The sequence below is a fragment of the Apium graveolens genome, chromosome 10, assembly GCF_009905375.1.
Source record: "Apium graveolens cultivar Ventura chromosome 10, ASM990537v1, whole genome shotgun sequence".
NCBI lineage: Eukaryota > Viridiplantae > Streptophyta > Magnoliopsida > Apiales > Apiaceae > Apium > Apium graveolens.
Window position 1 is genome coordinate 103,432,019 of NC_133656.1, and position 22,523 is coordinate 103,454,541.

Consider the following 22,523-nt stretch of genomic DNA (forward strand, 5'->3'; position numbering starts at 1 on the left):
GTTTTTACAGATGACGAACTTGATGCAATGGAACACCAAGGTGAAGATTTATCAGACTGTAATGATGAATATATAGATGAGGATTTAGGTATATGGAAATTCAATTAATTCACCTATCCACTTTATACAAAGAAATTGATGAAAACATATACTAACCTTTTTAAATATTTTTCCAGATTTTTGGAAAGGATACATGCATCTTGGACCACCATCGAAAATATGTGGAAAATGTAAATCAAGGATGTGGAATGAAGAGAGGAACAACAAATCAAATAAAAACAGTGCACCTACATTCTCAATTTGCTGCAAAAATGGTCAGGTTGAACTTACTAAAGAACGTCCTCCTCCTCATTTCCTCTATTATTTCCTTTCTGGAGGTGAAAAGACTGCTCATTTCCTGAAAAATATAAGGACATACAACTCCTTATTTCAATTTACCTCACTTGGAGGTAAAATAGATCGTAAAATCAATAATGGAGGAGGTCCATATTGCTTTAAGCTGAATGGTCAAAATTATCATCTTATTGGAAATCTTAAACCAAAGGAAGGACAATCACCAAAGTTTGCTCAACTCTATGTGTATGACACTGACAATGAAATCCAGAATCAGATGGGCGCGGTCCCTGGATCTGATGGTCTTGATCCAGAGATCGTCGAAGGACTCTTAAAGATGTTGGATGAGAATAATAAGCTCTCTGAAGGATTCTGTTATGCATGCGATCGCCTTAATATTCTGGATACAGATGATTTTAGTTTGATTCTGGTATCTTTAAAATCTACATCCGGCAGAAAAAATCAGGTTGGACCATCCAATGAAGTAGCTGTGTTAATTATTGGTGACAATGATGATACATGTCCATTCAGAGACATTGTAGTTGAGACAAAGCAAAATTTTCTTAAGAGAGTTTATGAAACATGCAAGCACTTCATGTCTCTCCAGTTTCCGTTACTTTTTTCGTATGGTGATGATAGATTCCATCTCAATATACTATTAAAGAACAAGAAGCAGAATGTGCCTGCTGAAGCGGTTAATGATCTACATCCTTACAAAACCAAACACCGAACTACAATCACAATGAGGGAATACTATGCCTATAAGCTTATGATATGTCCTGATGAAGGTATTATCCGTTACATTTTATTTCATGTTAAATCTAGGGAACTTTTTATTTCATACGTTATATTATTTATGCTGTTTTAGGAATGAATCTACATATTGGTGGTCGTCTTTGGCAACAATTTGTTGTCGACACATTTTCAGCGGTAGAACAGTATAGATTGGACTGGATTAGAAACCACCAAAGCACCATTCGTTCTGATTTGTACAGGTCTATTCGTGATTCCCTTACTAAAGGTGATACAAATCCTGAAAACATTGGTAAGAATGTCATATTACCAGCAACCCATACAGGTTCTCAACGGTACATGAACCAGTATTTCAAAGATTCTTTGGCTATTTATCGTACGATTGGACATCCATCATTATTCTTGACAATGACATGTAATACTTAATGGTCGGAAATTAAAAAATGATGGAATATCTTCCCGAAGTGGATGTAGCTAACAAACTCGATGTGATAGTTAGAGTGTTTAAGATGAAACTTGATCAACTCCTAGACCTTATAAAGGATAAGAACTACTTCGGGAAATGCATTGGAGGTTAGGCACAATTTTTTAAGTTCGCATGACAAACACTCATTATGCCTAAATAAATTTAAATTTAACAGTAGTCTTTTTTACATTTAACACGATTTCTTTTCTTTTTTTATTTTTAATATCAGTTATGCATGTTATTGAGTTCCAAGAGCGTGGACTTCCTCATTGTCTTATGTTAATATGGTCGCACCCGCAAATCAGGCCATAAAATGTGCAACAGATTGATCAATTGATATCTGCTGAAATACCAGACAAAAATATGGATCCTATCGGCTACAACATAGTTCAAGCGCATATGATACATGGACCATGTGGTAAAGATTTTTCTTATTCTCCGTATATGGTGCAAGGAAAGTGTGGACGTAATTTTCCTAAAAATTAAGTGTGTGTTAAAAATATTGTGATCCAAGCAATGCTTTTAATTTTTAATTGAATAATGCAATTTATCATATACGCGGAAACATGCATCACTTAATTTAGTCTTTTTTCTCTGCTTAAAGGTATAATGCGAACACTTTCTTCGATGATTGTGGATTTCCTGTGTATCGTAGAAGGCGGATTGAAGCAAGTGTTTTAAAGAAAGGAGTTCTTCTTGACAACCAGTATGTTGTACCATATAATAGAGATTTGTTGTTGCGCTTTCATTGTCATATAAATCTCAAGGTCTGTAACTCCTCGCGATCTTTAGAATATCTTTTTAAATACTGCTTGAAAGGTTACGATACTGCCACAATGCTTCTTAGAAAGAAAAATAAAAAAGATACACCGGATGAAACGACTACCAAAGCAAAGTCAACAGATTAGATCAAAAATTTGCTTAATGGTTGTTATATATGTGCGTCGGAAGCAGCTTGGAGATTGTTAGGTTTTGACATACACCATCGTTTCCCTTCTGTTGAGCGCTTACCGGTACACATGGAAGATGGGAAAAATGTTCCATTTAAGCTACACGATGATCTTGGAGATGTTGCTGAAAGAGCCAAAATTCGATTTACCAAACTTGAAGGTTGGTCTGAAGCAAATAAAACTTTCCCAGAGGAAAGACAATACACTTATACTGAATTTCCAACATATTTTACTTGAAAGGCAGACTTATGTAAGTGGAAGCCACGACAACGTGGTCAGGTGTTTGGTCGATTATCAAACATTCACTCGCATTCCGGTGAAATATTTTTTTTGAGGATCTTACTCATGCACATCAAAGTTCCACATCATACCAAGATCTCAAGACTGTCAATGGATTTGTTCATAATTCGTTTCAAGAAACGTGTGATGCACTTGAACTTCTAAAGGACGATAGACAGTGGAATGTTGCTATGTCAGAAAATGCAGTTCATGCAATGCCACGTCAACTCTGGCAGTTATTTGTGCAAATATTATCAAACAATCAGGTCGCTGACCCTTTAAAACTATGGGAGAAATATTGGGAATCCATGTCTGAGGATATTCTGTTGACCAGAAGACGGATAACCAATAACAATGAATTGCATCTTAATCGTTCAGACATTCAGAATTTTGCTTTGGTAGGTATCTTCTAAATTGGTTATACTTCAACAAAATTCAATTTTAAAGGTATACAATATAATTAACCTGTTAGTCTTTTCATTAATTCCGATTTATAAATATATTGCAGAAATTGAAACACTCTTTAATGATGTTGGAAAAAGTCTTATAGATTACAACTCAATGCCTTTTCCTGATGACAGCTTTATGCATGGACTCGATAATAGATTACTGTCTGATGAACTTTATTACAACAAGGAACACGAGCATGAGGAACATGAAAAACTTTATAAATTACTTAATAAAGAGCAGCTCCATGCCTACGCCTCTATTATTGACAACGTTGAAAATGGAAAAGGAGGTATTTTCTTTGTATACGGCAGCGGAGGATGTGGAAAGACTTTCCTATGGAATACTCTTTACTATAAACTACGTAGTGTGGGAAGGGTAGTTCTTCCTGTTGCCTCTTCCGGCATCGCAGCTACGCTGCTTCCCGGGGGAAGAACAGCTCATTCAAGGTTTCACATTCCGTTGAATGTTGATGAGTACTCGGTTGCCGGAATCAAGCATGTTACTGAACTTGGTGAATTATTAAAGCAGACTATTTTGATTATATGGGATGAATCTCCCATGCAGCACCGACATGCTGCCGAAAGTGTTGATCGCAGTTTATGAGATATTATGACATCATTGGATCCTGAAAGAGCCAGCCTACCATTTGGAGGAGACTTTCGGCAAATCCTCCATGTGATACCAAAAGCTTCAAGAGCACAGGTTGTGAGTGCTTCTTTAAATAGTTCAAAGATATGGGATTATTGTCGGGTATTCCTACTAGAAAAAATATGCGTCTTTCCTCTAGGAAAATAGAACAAGAAAAACATGAAATTGCAGAATTTAGCAAGTGGGTACTTGATTTTGGTAATGGTACTCTTCCTAATGTTCATCCAGATGATATAATCAGTGATCCGGAAGTAGTGATTTCGGATAAATTTTTTATTAGAGCAAGTGAGAACCCAATAAAGGTTGTTGTTGACATAGTTTATCCCGATCTTGCAAAGAACATAAAGAATGCTGACTATTTGAGGGAAAAATCAATTCTTACTCCAACGAATGCCATTGTTGGTGATATAAATTCATACATTTTTGATCAAGTGAGCACTTTTATTTTAGTCAAGATTCCTTGGTAGACAGTGAAGGTGATAACAATGATTTTGGTTCTGCTTTTCCAATTGAATACTTGAATTCCATTAATATGCCTTGCCTACCAAAACATCATTTGAAAATTAAAGAAGGATGCGTGATTATGCTCAAGATAAACCTCAATTAGTTCATGGGATCTTGTAATGGGACAAGAATGATTGTCAAAAGGTGTTTGCCCAATAGTATAGTATGTGATATACTTACTGGTTCTCAAGTTGGAACAACTCACATTATTCCACGGATAGAAATGGAACCTTCAGATACTCAATGGCCATTTGAGTTTAAAAGAGTTGATTTTCCAATCCAGTTGTGTTATGCTATGATGATTAATAAGAGTCAGGGATAGTCGCTTCACAAGGTTGGACTTTATTTATCGAGATCCGTGTTTACACATGGACAACTTTATGTTGCTGTATCGAGAGTTACTTCTCCTTCAGGCTTACATATTCTGATTGACAGTGAGAGTGGAGGATATACACATGTAATGACTAATGTAATTTTTGAAGAAGTTTTCTACAATTTTCCAAGCAAAGATAATCAAAATCGGTAACTGCATAATTTGCATTTATCTCTAATAACAACTTTTGTTAAAGAATATCTTGCTAATTTATAGGGTGGATATGTATCGCTTAATTTCCTAATCTTTAAGTTATTCATAATTTCCTTATTTAAAGCCCAATTTATAGTAATTTGAAATCGATATTTGATCTTCCATATGTAAAGTATTTTTATTGATATTTGAACATAATTCTTCCACTTTTTACGTATAGTGTTGATCAATATTTCTCTATCTTTCTACGAATCGTTAAACAATATGTGTTATTATATTATACATTTAATTTAGATAAAATAATCCATTGTGAGATGCCTCCATACACTAATCAAAATTAAACAAAGCAATCGAGTGTAACATGATTTCAATTGACAATGCATAAAAATTTCTACAATATTCATAAAATGACAAATAAACGGAGTATAATACTCGCACTTAGCAACATACTTTGAAATACTTGGTAGAATTAGAACATAGTTTATGGCAATTTGTGAAATGCTAGAGTAATAGAAACCTTCACAACGTCTTTTCGAAATACCGTACATGACAAAAGCAAGTTCAATCAACTTAAGAGATAGTTGGTTAATTTCTACCAGGAAAGCTAACAAGAAATACGACAGCATCTTCTTCCAAAAGGGTGAAAACCATAGTTTCATTCAAAGATACATGGTTATCTCTTGCAAACTGGTTCCATCATCCTGACATCCTAAAAGTTCTGTTGGATATCACAATCGCAACACTCCATTCACCGTCTGGAGTCCTCAGGTCAACTCTGTCGCCAACTTCGAAAGACCGGTTTCGTGGACTGATGTGTTTTGGGATATACTACAGAAAGATAGTTTTTTATGAAACTGATCAATCCAACACAATATCAACAGCGAACTATAATTGTTATTTACAGAATATTAGAATAATACAAACACTATGATGTTACAACGAACTATATTATTAATAGATTTATACGTTTCACGTACCGGTCCATGAGTTGTGTTGTCATATTAGATTGGATCATCACAGCAGTAAAATTGATAGTATCAATGTTAAATTATGCTTGCTGTATTCCTGCTGCAATGTGCTCCACACCAGCCTCCAGATCAAGCTCATCGTTCTCTGGTTCCTCAGGTTTGATATCATTTTCCATTTCTATCACATTCAAATAAACATTGATTAATCAATTTAATAAACAATAGTCATATTAATTATATCTAAAAAAATAATTAAGCAAATTGATAGATGAAAATAGATAGATTTGCTGCATAATGCAAATTAAGAATTTAAAAAGAGCACAATGACCTGTATCACTTGAACGGTTGTCCATCAACATAACTTCAACATCTGAACTGTTAAATACCATGATTAAAAAGTTCCGATTGCCAAAGTAAGTAAGCAGGATTTTATCAGACTCGGTTAAACCATAGTCAGCCATAAGATCCGTTATACCATATATTTTCCGAATATTTGGGAAACAGGTTCCGTCATACTGATCTCCATTTCTCAGAAAAAATGATAAATTAGGTGGAAGCACTTTTCTAAATTGTCTCCAGAATCGTCCCGGAATTGGCTGAAAACACATAAATGTTAAAGCGCATTATACAACCTAGGAAATATAATCCAACAAACAAATATTATGGTAGCTTTACACTAAATTTAATATTTAAAATTTTAAAAATCATATGAAATCTTAAAATTTAGTTACATGAACACTTGCTGACAAAAAAAACACAGAAAACACTGGTTTTCAGTTACTTACTATTTCTCCAAATTTAATTTCCTCACTATTGAGAAACACAAGTATTTTCCATCCAAACCCATTTGTGAGATCTGAAATTATAATTTAATTCAAATTACAGGTTGAAAAGTATAATACTATAATAAAGAAGGTACAAATATGATTGAGTTTCGGAATTGAGAATGAGAAAGTCACCTTGATCATAAAACATGTCACATGGTATAGTTCGATTCAGGAAATAAATCACCTCACTGAAGTCATCTTTCAAAAAACTTGCAAAGAACTTTCCATTTCCGTTATAAGAGAAAATCATTATTGATCTAAACAAACCACGGAAATCCCTATTAAATTCTGACATATGACAAAGAGATTATTCTATTTTCCTGAATCAAACATGTGACTCATGTCCATCGGCTATTTGTATTATAACAGTTCCCGATATCTTTGACCGAACAACCGTAATGAAACTTTCCGGTAGCCTCTGCAATAGGATTAAAATTTTTTATAATTTAATATGGTATATGTATCAAAGACTTAATATGTTTCGAACATAATAAGTATTAAAAGAAATCTCACCACAGAATCAACCTCTCTGTCCTCTCTAAATCCCGGCAGAAATACAAGGATTGAAGGATAGTCCTTGCTATAGTACTTGAGCTATAATGTAAAACATAAATTATAGAATAAAAATTTCAAGTTGATTTGTGAAACCGATCTTACGGTTAAAGGAGGTTAAACTATATATATACATAAAAGGACTGTTAAAGAATGGAAATAATAGCTTTATCAATGATGTTTGAATCTTCCAATAACTTTATGTTTGTTCATAGTGCTTCCATATTTTTAACGGGTATCTGTCATATACATATTGAGTAATATATTAGATTATTAATTGATTAAACATTATATGAATCTAATCCCAAACTGTTCACCAGTTTGTACATTTGTCTACTGCTCTCGCAGAAGAGTTTGTTCCAACAATTAACTGTAATCGTCTTAATACATATCAAAAGTACAAACATTAGTATACAAATTCTACAATATACATAAGAACTTAAACATACACACAAAATATAAAGATGCAGAACATACATAATCTACCAATATACATAACAGAGTGTATACAAACAATACTCACAATACTCACTATTTTTCAGTGATAATCTAGCCCGTGCATACAATACTCACAACTTCAATCCTAGTGTCAATACCAATTAACAATATTCATGGGTCAATACAACACATTGAGCAATTATACAAACTTATTGATATTACCGAACCAGATGAAGTTAAATCAAACTCAATTTGTGATAAAATTGAGTGTTAATTGAAAGATAAACCTTGAAGAAACGCAAACCTGATTAATCGAAGTGAAATTTGTTTGCTCAACCACTTTTTTCCCTCTTCTCCCTCTTTTCCGGTCGTTTTCTCCTAGTTCTACATGCAACGGTTTTATGTCCGAATATTTTGGGATATAAATATGCAAGATATTTTAAAAGTAAATATAAATATAAATATGTAAGGTAGTTTAAAAATAAATATAAAACATGTAAGATATTTTAAAAATAAAAGTTAAGATAGTTTTCTCAACTAACATAAAATCTTTATCATTAATTAATTTTACTGATATTATAATTTTAAAAAATACAGGTCAAATTAATATTCTAAAGATCGTAATATTTTTATCATTATCAACCAAAATGAACGAAAAAGAGAAGTATCAAGTAGACTACAGTACAGTTAAATTAATATGTGAGATTATTTAAATTAATGAATATCCTATATTTTTATATGTAAGATAATTTACTCAACTAACATAAAACCAGTGTCATTAATGGAGTTTACTGATATTATAATTTCGAGAAATATACATTACAATCAGATTATACGAATACGTTATATAACAGCGGTAGAACGTTATATTTTTTTATCATTATCCACTCAAATGAACAAGAAGTGTTGAACTATAACTTAATAGAACAAAAGTGCTCAAAAACTTTCTATGATTAAAATATTACTTGAAATAAAATAAAATAAATAAAATATTCAGAAAGAGTTAGGTGTCTATTTAATTGTATCCTCTCCAATTTTCACTGTTTCTACATGTTTGTACAATGTAAATGCAACTATTATAATACGACCGACAATATGATATTATTAATGTCTGAAGAATTTAAATTAATAAATTAAAATTAAAAAAATTAAAATTAATTTATTGGAGTCCATAATAATCATTATTCCGATTGCTGTCTGTTGTTGGTTCGTATCCATTTTGTGTGTTTTCTCTATTAAGATTATGATTGAAATGCAACTATTATATTACAACTTCCAATTTGATATGTTATTTGGCTGAAACAAGCATCTATTGACATGATCGATTTTCTGTCACAACAATACTTATCCAGTATGTTTGTTCGTACGTTCGACCAGTACTCCTTTCATGTCGAATACTAATTGTAAAATATCATGAGTAGCAAGATGTTTAGTTATGAAGTAAGTGAAATATATCATATGGAAAATGACAGAATTAATTAAATTTTACGATAACGTAATCTTAAATTCTTTATTGTCAAATATTTCATTAATACTCATGTCTATAACACAAGTCACATTTTAGCCACAGCTAGACTTATAAAACAATTAAAATTCAATAAAATGATGTACGGCACAATTCTAAATCTTATTATCTTTAATAATATTTCAAGAAATTAAATTAATAAAATAAAATAGATATGATGGCTGCTGCTATTTTTCCTCTCCATTTTTCGTGTTTTCTACCTTTATATACTTTAAATGTAACTATTATATCCCAACAGACAATATGATATTACTATTGTCTCAAAAATTTAAAATAAAAAAATAAAAAAAATTAACTAAGGTCCATAATAATAATCATAAAATGACATGATGTCCGTTGCTGCTTATCCTATCCATTTTTTGTGTTTTCTCCATATCAGATGATATAAATGCAACTATTATATTATAATAATAACTGGCAATATGATATACTATAAATGGAACCAAGTATGTATTGACACATAATGAAACTTATAATATAAATCCTCGACTTAAATTTATTTTTATTATAACAATGCAGTAAATCCTGGACTTTGCATCAACGGTTTTCTGTCACAGCTAAAGTTATTTGTTCGCACGTTCTACCATTGCTCCGTTCATGTCTAATACTAATCGTAAAATAGCAAACGAAAAAAGTATATTCAGCTATGAAATAAGTGCTATCTTATTAAGTTTTGGATAACAAAATATATCACAAATTGTAATAACAATGTGAAATATATAATATGGTAAATCATAAAACATTTTTAACGTGTATAAATTAAATAATATTTCAAGAAATTAAATAAATTAAATAAAATAGATATAATAATTAGGAACTACATGGTCTCTGCTGCTATGTATCCTCTATAATCGATTTAATGCAACTATTATAATACAGCTATAAATATAACATGTTATTTGTAGAATCAAGTATTTGTTGACATATAAAATAATAATTTTAAAATTGTTCGATTAGGTTCAAAGTATAATCTTAAACAATATGCCTTATTAGGTTTTTCCAATATATATGTTATTAATAACTTAATAATATTCTATATTTTTATTTAATATGTAAAGCAATTTTATCAAGAAGCCTAATGAAGTCATATTATATATAGAGCTCTCTCATGGATGTAGATCACATACGATCACATGATTTAAGTTTATTATTACTTATTTATTATTGATAAATAATACATTTTGGACTTTAATAAAATCAGGTTACATTCATATCACCTAATCAAAGTTAGGTCATATATGGTAATTTCTTAATTTCCATATGATTAGCACAACCAAATATTTATAACGATTTGCATATATAAGACAAACAATGCAAATGTACCTAATTACGTGGTTTAAGGTATACAAAAATGGAAGGTAAAATGCATTGGGAACAACTTTATTTTGAAATATATACAAAGATATCTGATTGCCCCTTATCAGTTTATTTGTTAAAGAATGTTTAGCTGTTTTATTTGTTTAGATAAATCAGAATAATGCAGGATTACATGATCAATCAATATCCTAAAAACCAATAGTGAACCATGATATGTGGGAAGATGGTAGTTAAATAGAACACGATTACATCATTTATATGATACTAAAACATCACGCTGACCTGGTTCACTACCACTGATCAATAGCTTCTTTGCAACTAGTAAAACAGCCATTATAAACACATTAGTGTTTTCTTATGGAGCCTTTTATACTCATTATTTGTTGAACATTTTGCAGATATGGAGATGCACAGTCATTTGTCTGCTTTGAATGAGACTAGGAATAATTGGTTCCTGAGAGTTCATGTCACCAGGATTTGGAACAATACTAATAGCTCTGGCATTTTGATTCATTACAATATGATTTTGTTAGATTGTGAGGTTAGTTACAACAAATTTGTATATTTGGAACAATACTACTAGCTCTTCCATTTTGATTCATTACAATATGATTCATTACAACATTGCATAAACTATCATATTTTTTAAATATGGAATTTAGTTTTATATAAATACATTACCCATTTCTGTTATTCAATTTCCAGAATAACCATATGCACGCGGTCATTGCTCCAAAGCTTTGGAATCTATTTGCTGGTATTATTACTCTAGGTACCATCTATTACATCAAAAACATGAATGTTTCCCCATATACTGGTTTGTTTAGGCCTGTACATTCGAAGGATATGATCCATTTTACTGCTTCCACCACTATTGTATTGGACCTGAACAATGATCTCTTCATCCCGAGGCATAAGTTTCATATCACACCATTGACCGAGCTTCGTGATTCTTTCTATTTTTATGGATCTGAATACCAGCCTGTGTACTCTACAGGTAACTTATAAGATTTAGCAAGACCAACTGGCAGTATATTATGTATTGAACTTATGGCTAAATGTCTAAATTAACAGATGTCGTTGGAGTTGTTGAGAATCTGGAAGCCATGAGGACTGTGCAGACCCGACATGGTTCAAGGGATCTTATGCGCTTCAATATTAGTGACAGACGGTAAGTGTGATTTACTTCAGTGTGTCTTAGTTGCTTATATTCAATGTTATAACTCCTTATACTTTACACAATTCACATGAATAGGCATTGTGTATCCTTTTATTCTTCATTTCCTGAACATTATGAAGCATTGCATGAAACTCAGTTGGAGAATCTTGTTATTGTTATACTGGCATCAACCAGAGTCTCAGTATTTTGAAGTAAAATATTGCATTCCATACCTATTTTCAATGTTTTGAAAAGTTCACATGCATTATTCTATTCATGAGTTAACTATGATTTGGAATTTTTTAGATACATATGTATTTGGTAATCTGCCGTCCACCAAGATTTATATCAACATTGATGATCCACAAGTTTTCCTCATGCGACAGAGGTACATTAAACTTTGAACGATACTTAATGTAGTTAAGCAAGACAATAAGACAACTCAAATATTTTATCAATGATTTTTTTTCTGAATTATTTAAGAATATCGTGTAGGTTGGAGGATATGGCTTACCTTTCTTCCCACCACCTTGATGATGAAATATCTCGAAGAAAGATATGAATTTACTATTATATTCATCAATAAGACACTATTTGATCTGTTATTATTTAATTCCAAAATGTCTTTCAATGTTAGGACATCCAGTCTTCGAATTTGGAACGAATATTAAACTCTATCCGTGAACTTATTGTCATTGTTAGCTTTCAATATTTTTCATATGGTTTTTTTGTGTCCTCTTAACTTTAATTTGTCATTAATTTTAATATGTCTCTCATTTAAATATCAACATTTGTGCGATTATTGAAAATCCTATATAGCAGCAATGATAAATATATCTCCATAAAAAATTATATTAACACGACAATAATGTTGGTGAATTATAAAGCGAAAATATCCAATTGCTAGGTGTAGAACAATACTTTTAGAGACAACCCAATATTTTTTTCAAGTATAGAGATTGAACCAATCTTTACAAGATGGCCTTTTATATCTAAAATAAATAAAGAATTTTATTGTCAACAAGTTTGCCTTTCTATGACAGTTTTTCTTTAACAGCCATTTAGGATGCATGCTTGGAATTAATTTACAAATACAATAAATCCATATGTAACCATTTTACTTAACATTAAAGTTATTTTAACGAAAGCCTATTTTTTGTCTTGCCCAATTATAATATTTATATTAATAATGATAAATCTTCTATTAGTGCTGAAATATTGAAAAGATAATTCAATTTTAGATGCCTGTCAATTACCTGCAAAGTAGTATATACGAAAAAAATCATGTAGAGCTAATAATTGTCTAATATAACTTTAGGTTTTTATAATTAAACTTTAGATTTTTATAATATGAATACATGTAAATGATACAACTACGATTTTTAAATATAATTTGATGAAATTTTCTTTGCACTATTGATTAAATCAATAACATATCCGTGAGTTGAATATTTAAATGGTATTTTTAGTAATACAATAGTGTACTATATTAATATTATTGCTTTTTATATTTGTAAAACACGTTATATCTTTTTATTTTATACAGAGATCATATGATTAATTTGCCTCCTGATTTTATGTCTCTAGATTGATATAGGTATGTAATGTATATCATTAAAACAACTTTACAATAAATCAGTTTATCTGTCATATCTTATGATTTGTAAAAAACATAAACTGATTACTCCTCCTAATTTTATGCTTAGAGATATTTACTCCTACTTTTTCGTCCATCACTTTCTTTTATAAACTATTTTTTTTTTGGCAGACCATATTTGGTTTCTACAGCATACAAATCGACTTCATACAGGTAAACAACCACATCCCACCGTCCTTTTCTTTTATCTTGCTATTGTACTTAATGTTTCTATTTTATGATACAGATAACTATCCACAATGTTTGATTAACTCTCTTCAATTGACGCTTCTAGAACCACATGAAAGATAAAGGCTAGAGTTACTAGAATGTGGCCTTCTGTTTCTGTCACAGACAATGGGACTGAAACAATGAAAGGATACAATTTAGTTTTACTGGATGAGGATGTAAGCCTCTAAATTTATAATTTATTTTCCTACATTTTCAAATTAATTAGACTCATATTGACTTATTTATACAACATTATTTTGTCTATTTTATTGTATGATCAGGACTGTCATGTTCATGTTTTTGTTTATGTTGATAAGTAGAAATATCATTCTAAAAAAATAGTAGAAGGTGGAGTCTTTGTTTTTTCTAATTTTTACACAAAAGAAGTTTTGGGCTCTCTCAGACCAGTGAGCTCTAAATTTCGCATCAACTTCTCGCCATCGACTAATGTTGAAAGAGTTGGAGACGACTTCATGATAGCCAGGCACAAGTTTGAATTTGTTGATTTGAGCAATTTGTTTGCTGTTGCAAACGCATATGAGAAACCTGATTCTCCCGATTATTCAACAGGTTAAACTATTTTTCAAGTACTTACGTATCAATAAGTCAAACAAATTAAGTTTTTATATTAGTCTCAAAAATTATTTCATTTTATACACTTATTAATCCAACATATATATTTGGTCTTGGTATGTAGATGTGATTGGTGTTTTAGTGGATTTTGAGCATGTATGGAAAATCAAAACTATGTACGGTATGAAGGATATTTGCAAGTTCAGGATTACTGATGGTAGGTTTATACTGGACTTCTTATTGACTAATATTTACTGTTGATCAAACTCTGTTCTTTTTCGGCTATTATATTATTTCATAATCTTGAACTTACATATATAGAGATTCTCATAAGGTCATTGTATGGGGTGATCTTGCCACGACTACTGATGCACGTGTTAAAGAGGTTAAGGCATGATTTAAAGATGGTGAGGAGGAGCCTATAATTGTTATAGCGTCAAGTACAAAGCTTAAGATTTGGAAGAGTAAGTCCTATAAAATTTAATATTAATGTAGTAAAGTGTGAGGTTATTAACATGTACTCAACAATATTTTATTTCATATGTATATACAGGTTCTGTTCAGATTAGCACACTACCCGCGTCTAAGATATACATCAATTTGGATCATGATTTTGTTTTTTCTATGAGACAGAGGTACACTCATTTTCATCAACTATATTTCACCTATATATCTTAGATGATTAGTTAATTATTTTTTAAAGAGTTTAAAATCATTTATTTATATTTGTATCAGGCTTCGCGAAGAAGGTTATGTACCTTCTGACAAGAAAACTTCTTCTCCAACTACGACAGATGTTAAGGAGGTGGTGCCTGTCATTGAAACGGTTACACTAAAGGAGTTAAGTGAGAAAACTTCTACTAATTTTTTGAAGGTATTATTTATCTATATGCTGCCAATTTAAGATCAATGTATAAGTTCACATATAATACATTATGTATTTGATATATACTACATGCATACATACAAAGTAGAGTTTTTTGTGAATGTAATAAATTAAAACATGTTAATGGAATACGTAGATGAATTTTATGTGCAAAGTAAAGGTTTAATTCGTTGAAGAAAGTGACAACTGGTGGTATGGTAGCTGCAACAAGAATAATTGTCATGAAGAACTTAAAAAGTTCGAAGGAAAGTATCAATGTGCCAGATGCCAGAAGAATTATCCAGTACCACAAAAGAGATTATCGAGAAACAAATTCAGTCTCTACTCTTATCAATATAAATATGTATAGTTAAATGTATATATGAACAAATAACTGTATAACTAAACAATCACCAACAATTCATATATCTCATTTGCAGGTTCAAGATCGTTGTTCTTGCTGAAGATGACACAGAAGCTTTTAATTTTGTTTTATATGATCGTGTCGTGAAACGACTGTTGGGTAAAACAGTAACTAAGCTGATGGCTGAAGGATATAATGTAAAGTACTTTAATATTTTTAGTGTCAATTAATTGTTTTATCCGAAACATATGTTACCATTTTTATAATTATATCAAGTTGTCTACTGATTATAACTTTGTAGGATCCTGCATCATATCCTCCACCTTTGAAGCAAATTGCAGGAAGATAAATTACTGTTAAAGTTGAGCTCACTGATGATAACATATTAGTTAGCAGCACAGTATATTATGCTCATGATGCATATGAATGTTCAGTTGGCACTTTTCCTGTGCTTGAAGACATTGATACTGGGACTTCAGTTTCAAATTATACAAATGTGAGCTTCATGTTTCACATCTTAAAAATTTCCTGCTTATTCCACAATATACCTACAATACTATATATCCTAAAGATATTTGTTAGCTCTTGAATTTACAAATGTTTTCATACTATATCCAAAATTTCAGATAAGTGTTCCCAGTCCATCAGATGGTGCAGGCACTCCAGGTTCAGCTCTATCGACTAGAAAATGAGTTAAAAAGGTCGGTAGATTGTATAATTACCCATTATTAGATGTGATTTATCATACAACATATACGTACAGTTTTTTATTAAATCGTACTGCATTAACATTATATTATATTCCATTATGCAGGAAAAGTAAAATGTTTTGGTAACGGACTCAAGATTCATATAATCGCTTCGTTTCAAGGAATCTTCAATGAAGATTATCCCATTTTTCCATTTTAGAACTTCAATAATTATGTTTGATTTTTATTTCCATTGTTGTTTACTATTTTGCAAATAGTAACATTTTGCAAGACGGTGAAATTGAAACTTTTGGATGTTGTTCATATTTTTGCAAATTTTTAAATTAATGGACCAATAATTTTTAATGGCAAGTAGTTTGTCCAGTAATTTGATTATTATCCTTGCCGTTATGTGGTTAATGTTTTATACTATAAACGTGCGTGAACTATATACAAAAAATAGAACTCTTCGTACTCATTGACTACAATACTATACCATTTCTTTGTCAAAGATAGAAAAAGGGAAGAGACGTTATCGAATGATTTGTTGTTAGTGTTTACACATGATGATATTGGTGTAAAAATGTTGGTACACATTATCGCAACTTCACGAATATATATCTTTAAAATTTAAAAAATGATTATATATAACTAAACTCCGTGTGCGTAGCACGGGCAAGATAACTAGTTTCTAACAGTTTTTAAACAAAAAGCTGATGTAGCTGTGTGCAACAACAATACCAAACAGAACCTTTAACACCTACATATGATTTTGAACCTTTCGAAAAATAACTTTGGCTATTTTATTCCGTGAGAAAGGTTTAATTGAACCTTTATCTATCTAAATTATAAATCCTGAATCCAAAATCCAGTTTTTTTACATCCCCTACCCCAAATTTTCATACTTATTTACATTACATGCTCTTACATATATAGTACATTATTTGCAAACTTTTTTCAGTACCCTTCTACCCATCTGTCTATATAATGAAATCATACCACCACTTTTTACCCACAAGACTTTCACATGCACCAAGTAATACAATATTTTAATAAATGCTTGTATACTTTACTGTACCAAAAGTAGAAAAGTATGGCCTAATGTCATATCAGCTCATGAACTTCTTCTAATTTGAATTCTGATTTTTAAAATTCAAATAGTCTGCAACTATTATCCAAATCACTTTCAACTCATATGATTCGATCTAAATTTCAAATTTTATCTCTCTTCCCTCTTTCTCCCCCTCCCCCTCCTTCATCCGTTCAAATTCCATCTTTTTATATCTTTCCCTTAAATTTCAAATCTATAATTTGTAACATTTTCCTTCTTTCTTTCCTCGATCTATAATACCTGTTGTGTATATGTTGTGTATTGATGATTTCATGAACAAAACACCTTGGTAGATTTCACTTAGTGAAATTATGTAGCACTCGACGGATAAGGTTTATAGTCCCGACGGATGACTCAATATAGTCCCGACGGATGATGACTTATTATCCATCGAGTGAGTAGCTTATGTAACGATAAGTCTGTAGCACATTTCTGCATACACATTATTTAAAATCTATTGTAGTACTTAAGTCATGTTGACTTTAGTTAGATATGCATAATAGGTTGATTAATTGTACATAAATGATGTCTTGTAATTCTGCATAAGTGAAATGAAGTCAAGTGCCTGATTGCTACCCGACGGATAAACAACAATGAATTCGACGGATGATCAACAACCCGACGGATGATCAATAACTCGACGGATGATCATGAACCCGACGGATAAAAAATTCAAATATCTGTTGACAGTGACAATACAGTCACATGCGTTGAGTGGATGCAAATAGAAGGTGGTAGCCTATTATACTAGGTTTTCGAGAACAAAGAAGCATTGCCATTTCCATGCTATTATGAAGATATTCAAAGATGCTGGAATAGAGTAATGAAGTAGCATTGTAATAGACTAGATAGTTTTTGTTTTATTATCCTGTCTCATTACTTTGTAATCTTGGTGATATATAAACCAAGAATTCTTAACATTTCTCTGCATTCTTAGTTGTTCAATATTTGTACGCAGCTGTGAGCTTTCTGCACACAGAGTTCTCTCGATATATATTATATATCTCTGGTGGAATCATTCAAATCCACCAGAAAGTTTTTAAAGACTCTTGTTTTTAATTACTTGTGTTTTGATTCATTTAAGTAACTATTCCACATTGTGCTAATCAATTCAAACTTATATATAAATTCGAGTTAGAATATTTTTATTTCAAGAAAAAGTTTCCAGAATTCCATTCAACCCTCATTCTGTAATTCTTGTCATATTGTTAAGGGACTAACAACTGGTATCAGAGCAAGCTCTTAACTTACAAAGAGTTTAAAGATCAAAACAATATAGCAAGATGGACAAGAAGGATGTTGGAGTCAAGATCCCTTTTCTGGATAAAGATAATTACCATCATTGGAAGGTAAAGATGCATCTTCATTTGCTTTCTCAAGATGAGGCCTATGTTGACTACATAGAAAGAGGCCCTCATGTTCCAATGAGAGCTACAACTGGAAATGAGCCATCTGTCCCCAAGCCAAAGCATGAATGGTCTGATCCTGACATTGAACAAGTCAGGAAGGATAAAAAGGCCATGAATATCCTGTTTAATGGAGTTGATAATGATATGTTCGACAACATTATCAACTGCAAAACTGCCAAGGATGTTTGGGATACAATACAGATCATCTGTGATGGCACTGATCAAGTTAGAGAAAATAAGATGCAGCTACTGATTCAGCAATATGAGCATTTTCATAATGAAGAAAGTGAGTCTCTCACTGACATTTTTAGTAGGTTTCAAAAACTGCTAAATGCTCTAAAGCTGCATGGAAGGGTCTATCAGACAAAAGACTCCAATTTGACATTCCTTAGGTCTCTTCCAAAGGAATGGAAACCAATGACAGTCTCATTAAGAAACTCCCAAGATTATAAGGAGTTTACTTTGGAGAGACTGTATGGCATCCTGAAAACCTATGAGCTTGAAATAGAGCAAGATGAGAGGATGGAGAGAGGAAAGAAGAAAGGAGGATCCATTGCACTAGTTGCTGAGTTGGAAAAAGAGAAGGAAGTGAAGATAGAAGCTGTTGAGTCAACTTCAAGGGTCTTTGAAAGCAAGGGCAAGGGGCTTACAGTAGAAAGTGAAGATTCTTTGAGCCAAGATGACATGGAAGACATTGATGAACATTTAGCATTTCTTTCCAGAAGATTTTCCAAGCTCAAGTTCAAAAAGAACTTTGGAGCAGCCAAGCCAAATAAAAACATGGTGGATAAATCAAAATTCAAATGTTTCAAATGTCGCTTGGCAGGGCACTTTGCCAGTGAGTGTAGGAAGTCAGATTCCAGCAAGAAAAAGTTTGAGCCTGTGGATCATAAGCAAAAATACTTTGAACTGCTCAAACAAAAGGAAAGGGCTTTTATTACACAAGAAAATGACTGGGCAACAAATAGTCTGGATGAAGATGAAGATGTCAGCTATGTCAATCTAGCCCTAATGGCCAAGTCTGATGAGACAGAAACAAGTTCTTCAAGTAATCAGGTAATTGCTACAAACCTTGCACATTTATCTAAAGCTGAGTGTAATGATGCTATAAATGACGTGTCTACAGAGTTATATCATTTGCGTGTTACACTTAAGTCTCTTACTAAAGAAAATGCTAAAATCAAAGAAAACAATTTGTTTTTGAGTGAGAGAAATAATGTGCTTGACTCTCAGTTCATTGATTTTGAAAAGTTAAGAATTGAGTGTAAGATTGCCAAGGAGGAATTAACTGAGTCCTTGAAGAAAGAAGAAATTTTGAAGAAGCAGCTCGACCGTGAACAGGAGGTGATTAAGGCATAGAAAACATCTAGGGATGTCCATGCTCAAATCACCAAAGTTCAAGGAATTGAGTCTTTTTGTGATGCAGCCTGGAAAAAGAACAAAATGAAAATAGAACCAAATTTGGTGGCTGGAGTGCTAACAGATGTAGACTCGATGGATGATGAGGATCATCCGTCGGATAACAAAAAGGGTTATCCGTCGAATGATGAAAATCCTCATCCATTGGCTGTGAGCAAGCCTATCAGTAAAGCCAAACTTGTTAGGCTGAATGAGAAGTATGGATCTGTTTCCAAGAACTTTGTTTCAGGAGAATCAAGTCAAGTTAAGAGAGGGAAAAACGCTAATGTTGGTCACATGACTGTCAAAAATTTAAGTGACAAACTTGAAAAGATTGAGGTAAAAATAGAGGCTAAAAAGAAAAACAATAGAAATGGTAAAGTAGGGATTAACAAATACAATAACTACACACCTGATAAATATGCTCCTAGAAAAATCTGTGTCAAGTGTGGTAGTGTAAGTCATCTGTCTATTAATTGCAAATCTGCCATGCCTACTTCCATGTATGTGCTACCTCACCTTCCTAACATGAATGCCATGCCTCACATGCCTATGAATGCTATGTCTACACATAATATGAATGCACAGTTTTCTAATATGCCATTTGCACCTAATCCTTATTATGCTGCATTTAGTATGCCACAAATGCCATTTAGCATGCCTTACTGGAATAACATGTTTACTAATAGCATACCATTCCTTGTTGATTATAACTGTTGCAATGAATGGTTTCAAAGGCCCAACTCAAATGACCAAGGGTGAATCTGATATCCCCAAGTCAAATGAGATAAAGCCTAAGAAATAGAAAAAGAAAGCTAACAAGGCAGGACCCAAGGAAACTTGGGTACCAAAATTAACTTGATTTGATTTTGATGTGTGCAGGGATACATAAAGAATCTTTGGTACTTGGATAGTGGTTGTTCAAGACACATGACTGGTGATTCTACCCTGCTCACAGAGTTCAAGGAGAGAGCTGGCCCAAGTATTACTTTTGGAGATGACAGCAAGGGTTATACTGTGGGATATGGCTTGATTTCAAAGGACAATGTCATCATTGAGGAGGTTGCCTTAGTGGATGGTCTCAAACACAATCTGTTGAGTATCAGCTAGCTTTGTGATAAAGGCAACTCAGTAACCTTCAACTCAGAAGCCTGTGTTGTGACTAATAAAAGAAGCAACAAAGTGGTTCTCACTGGTGTGAGAAAAGGAAATGTGTACCTAGCTGATTTCAACTCATCTAATACAGAATCTGTTAGTTGTCTTCTCAGTAAAGCAAGTCAGGATGAAAGTTGGCTATGGCACAAGAAGCTATCTCATTTAAACTTCAAGACCATGAATGAGCTAGTAAAGAAAGAACTAGTTAGAGGCATTCCTCTAGTGGAGTTTTCTAAGGATGGATTATGTGATTCCTGCCAAAAAGGGAAGCAAATTAAAGCATCATTCAGGAAGAAACTTGATTCAACAATTGAAGAACCTTTGCAACTGCTACACATGGATTTGTTTGGACCAGTCAATGTGTTGTCTATCTCAAGGAAAAGATTTTTCCTAGTAATTGTAGATGATTTCTCAAAGTTCTCTTGGACATATTTACTAAAGTCTAAAGATGAGGCTAGTGAAATCGTCATCAATCACATAAGGCAAGTCAATAATCATCCTGATTTTAAGGTTAGAAGAATCAGGAGTGACAATGGAACTGAGTTCAAGAATTCTGTCATGAGAGCATTTTGTGAGGAAAATGGGATTCTGCATGAATTTTTAGCAGCAAGAACTTCACAACAGAATGGAGTAGTGGAAAGAAAGAACAGATCACTTATTGAAGCTGCAAGGACAATGCTTGAAGAATCTAAACTGCCAACATATTTCTGGGTTGAAGCTATTAATACTGCATGCTACACTCAGAATATTTCTTTGGCTAATCAAGCAAGATGCATGACTCCCTATCAATTTTTCAAGAATAAGAAGCCAACTCTAAATTTTCTTCATGTCTTTGGCTGTAAATGCTATATTCTGAGAAATCAAACTGATCAAAATGGGAAGTTTGATGCTAAAGTAGATGAAGAATTTTTTGTTGGATATGTTGTTGGTAAAGCATATAGAGTCTACAATCTAAGAACCAACATTGTTGTGGGATCAATACATGTTGTGTTTGATGATAAAAAGATTGAAGGACTGCAAGATGGAGATTACCATGAGAGCCTCAAATTTGACAATGTGGAGATGGTTAGTGATGATAGTGATGATAAAAGTGATCAAGAAACAGTATCTAAGGATATTGCAGAAAAATCTACTATCAATGAAGCACAAAACTCAACATCTGTCGAGTTGCATAATGCTTCATCTGTCGGGAGGCAATATGCGTTATCTGTCGGGAGACAACCAGCTTCATCCGTCCGTACTCAAAACTCACCATCCGTCGGGTTATCAAAAGGAGCAGGAAGTCAAGATAGATCACCTACATAAAGTTCCCCTTTCTCAAATCAAAGATCCACAAACTCAGGGGAAGTTTCTAACAATCAAAACTCAATCACACATCAAGACAACAATGAGGCCTC

At 32.4% G+C, this 22,523-nt stretch overlaps 2 protein-coding genes across 2 annotated transcripts in view; both read left to right on the forward strand.

The window, feature by feature from the left end:
- LOC141690817 (uncharacterized) overlaps window positions 1–2,460 on the forward strand; it is a 91,949-nt gene extending 89,489 nt beyond the window's left edge. The window contains exons 6-9 of the mRNA XM_074495579.1: window positions 11–88; window positions 177–1,121; window positions 1,202–1,421; window positions 2,157–2,460. Coding sequence (XP_074351680.1) covers window positions 11–88; window positions 177–1,121; window positions 1,202–1,421; window positions 2,157–2,460 — 1,547 coding nt within the window. The remainder of the gene's footprint in view (window positions 1–10; window positions 89–176; window positions 1,122–1,201; window positions 1,422–2,156) is intronic.
- A 111-nt stretch (window positions 2,461–2,571) lies between these two features.
- Window positions 2,572–3,834, forward strand: LOC141690818 (uncharacterized). The gene is made up of 3 exons (XM_074495580.1): window positions 2,572–2,662; window positions 2,920–3,183; window positions 3,290–3,834. The coding sequence occupies exons 1-3, from the start codon at window positions 2,572–2,574 to the stop codon at window positions 3,832–3,834; spliced, it is 900 nt and encodes a 299-aa protein (XP_074351681.1).
- The last annotated feature ends 18,689 nt before the right edge of the window (window positions 3,835–22,523 follow it).

Excerpts from the sequence above, each read along its gene's own strand:
- LOC141690818 (XM_074495580.1), top strand. The coding sequence starts at position 2,572 with ATGGAAGATGGGAAAAATGTTCCATTTAAGCTACACGATGATCTTGGA. Across the intron at positions 2,663-2,919 it reads TCGATTTACCAAACTTGAAG|AAACGTGTGATGCACTTGAA; the intron begins GTTGGTCTGAAG and ends ATTCGTTTCAAG. Across the intron at positions 3,184-3,289 it reads TCAGAATTTTGCTTTGGTAG|AAATTGAAACACTCTTTAAT; the intron begins GTATCTTCTAAA and ends AATATATTGCAG.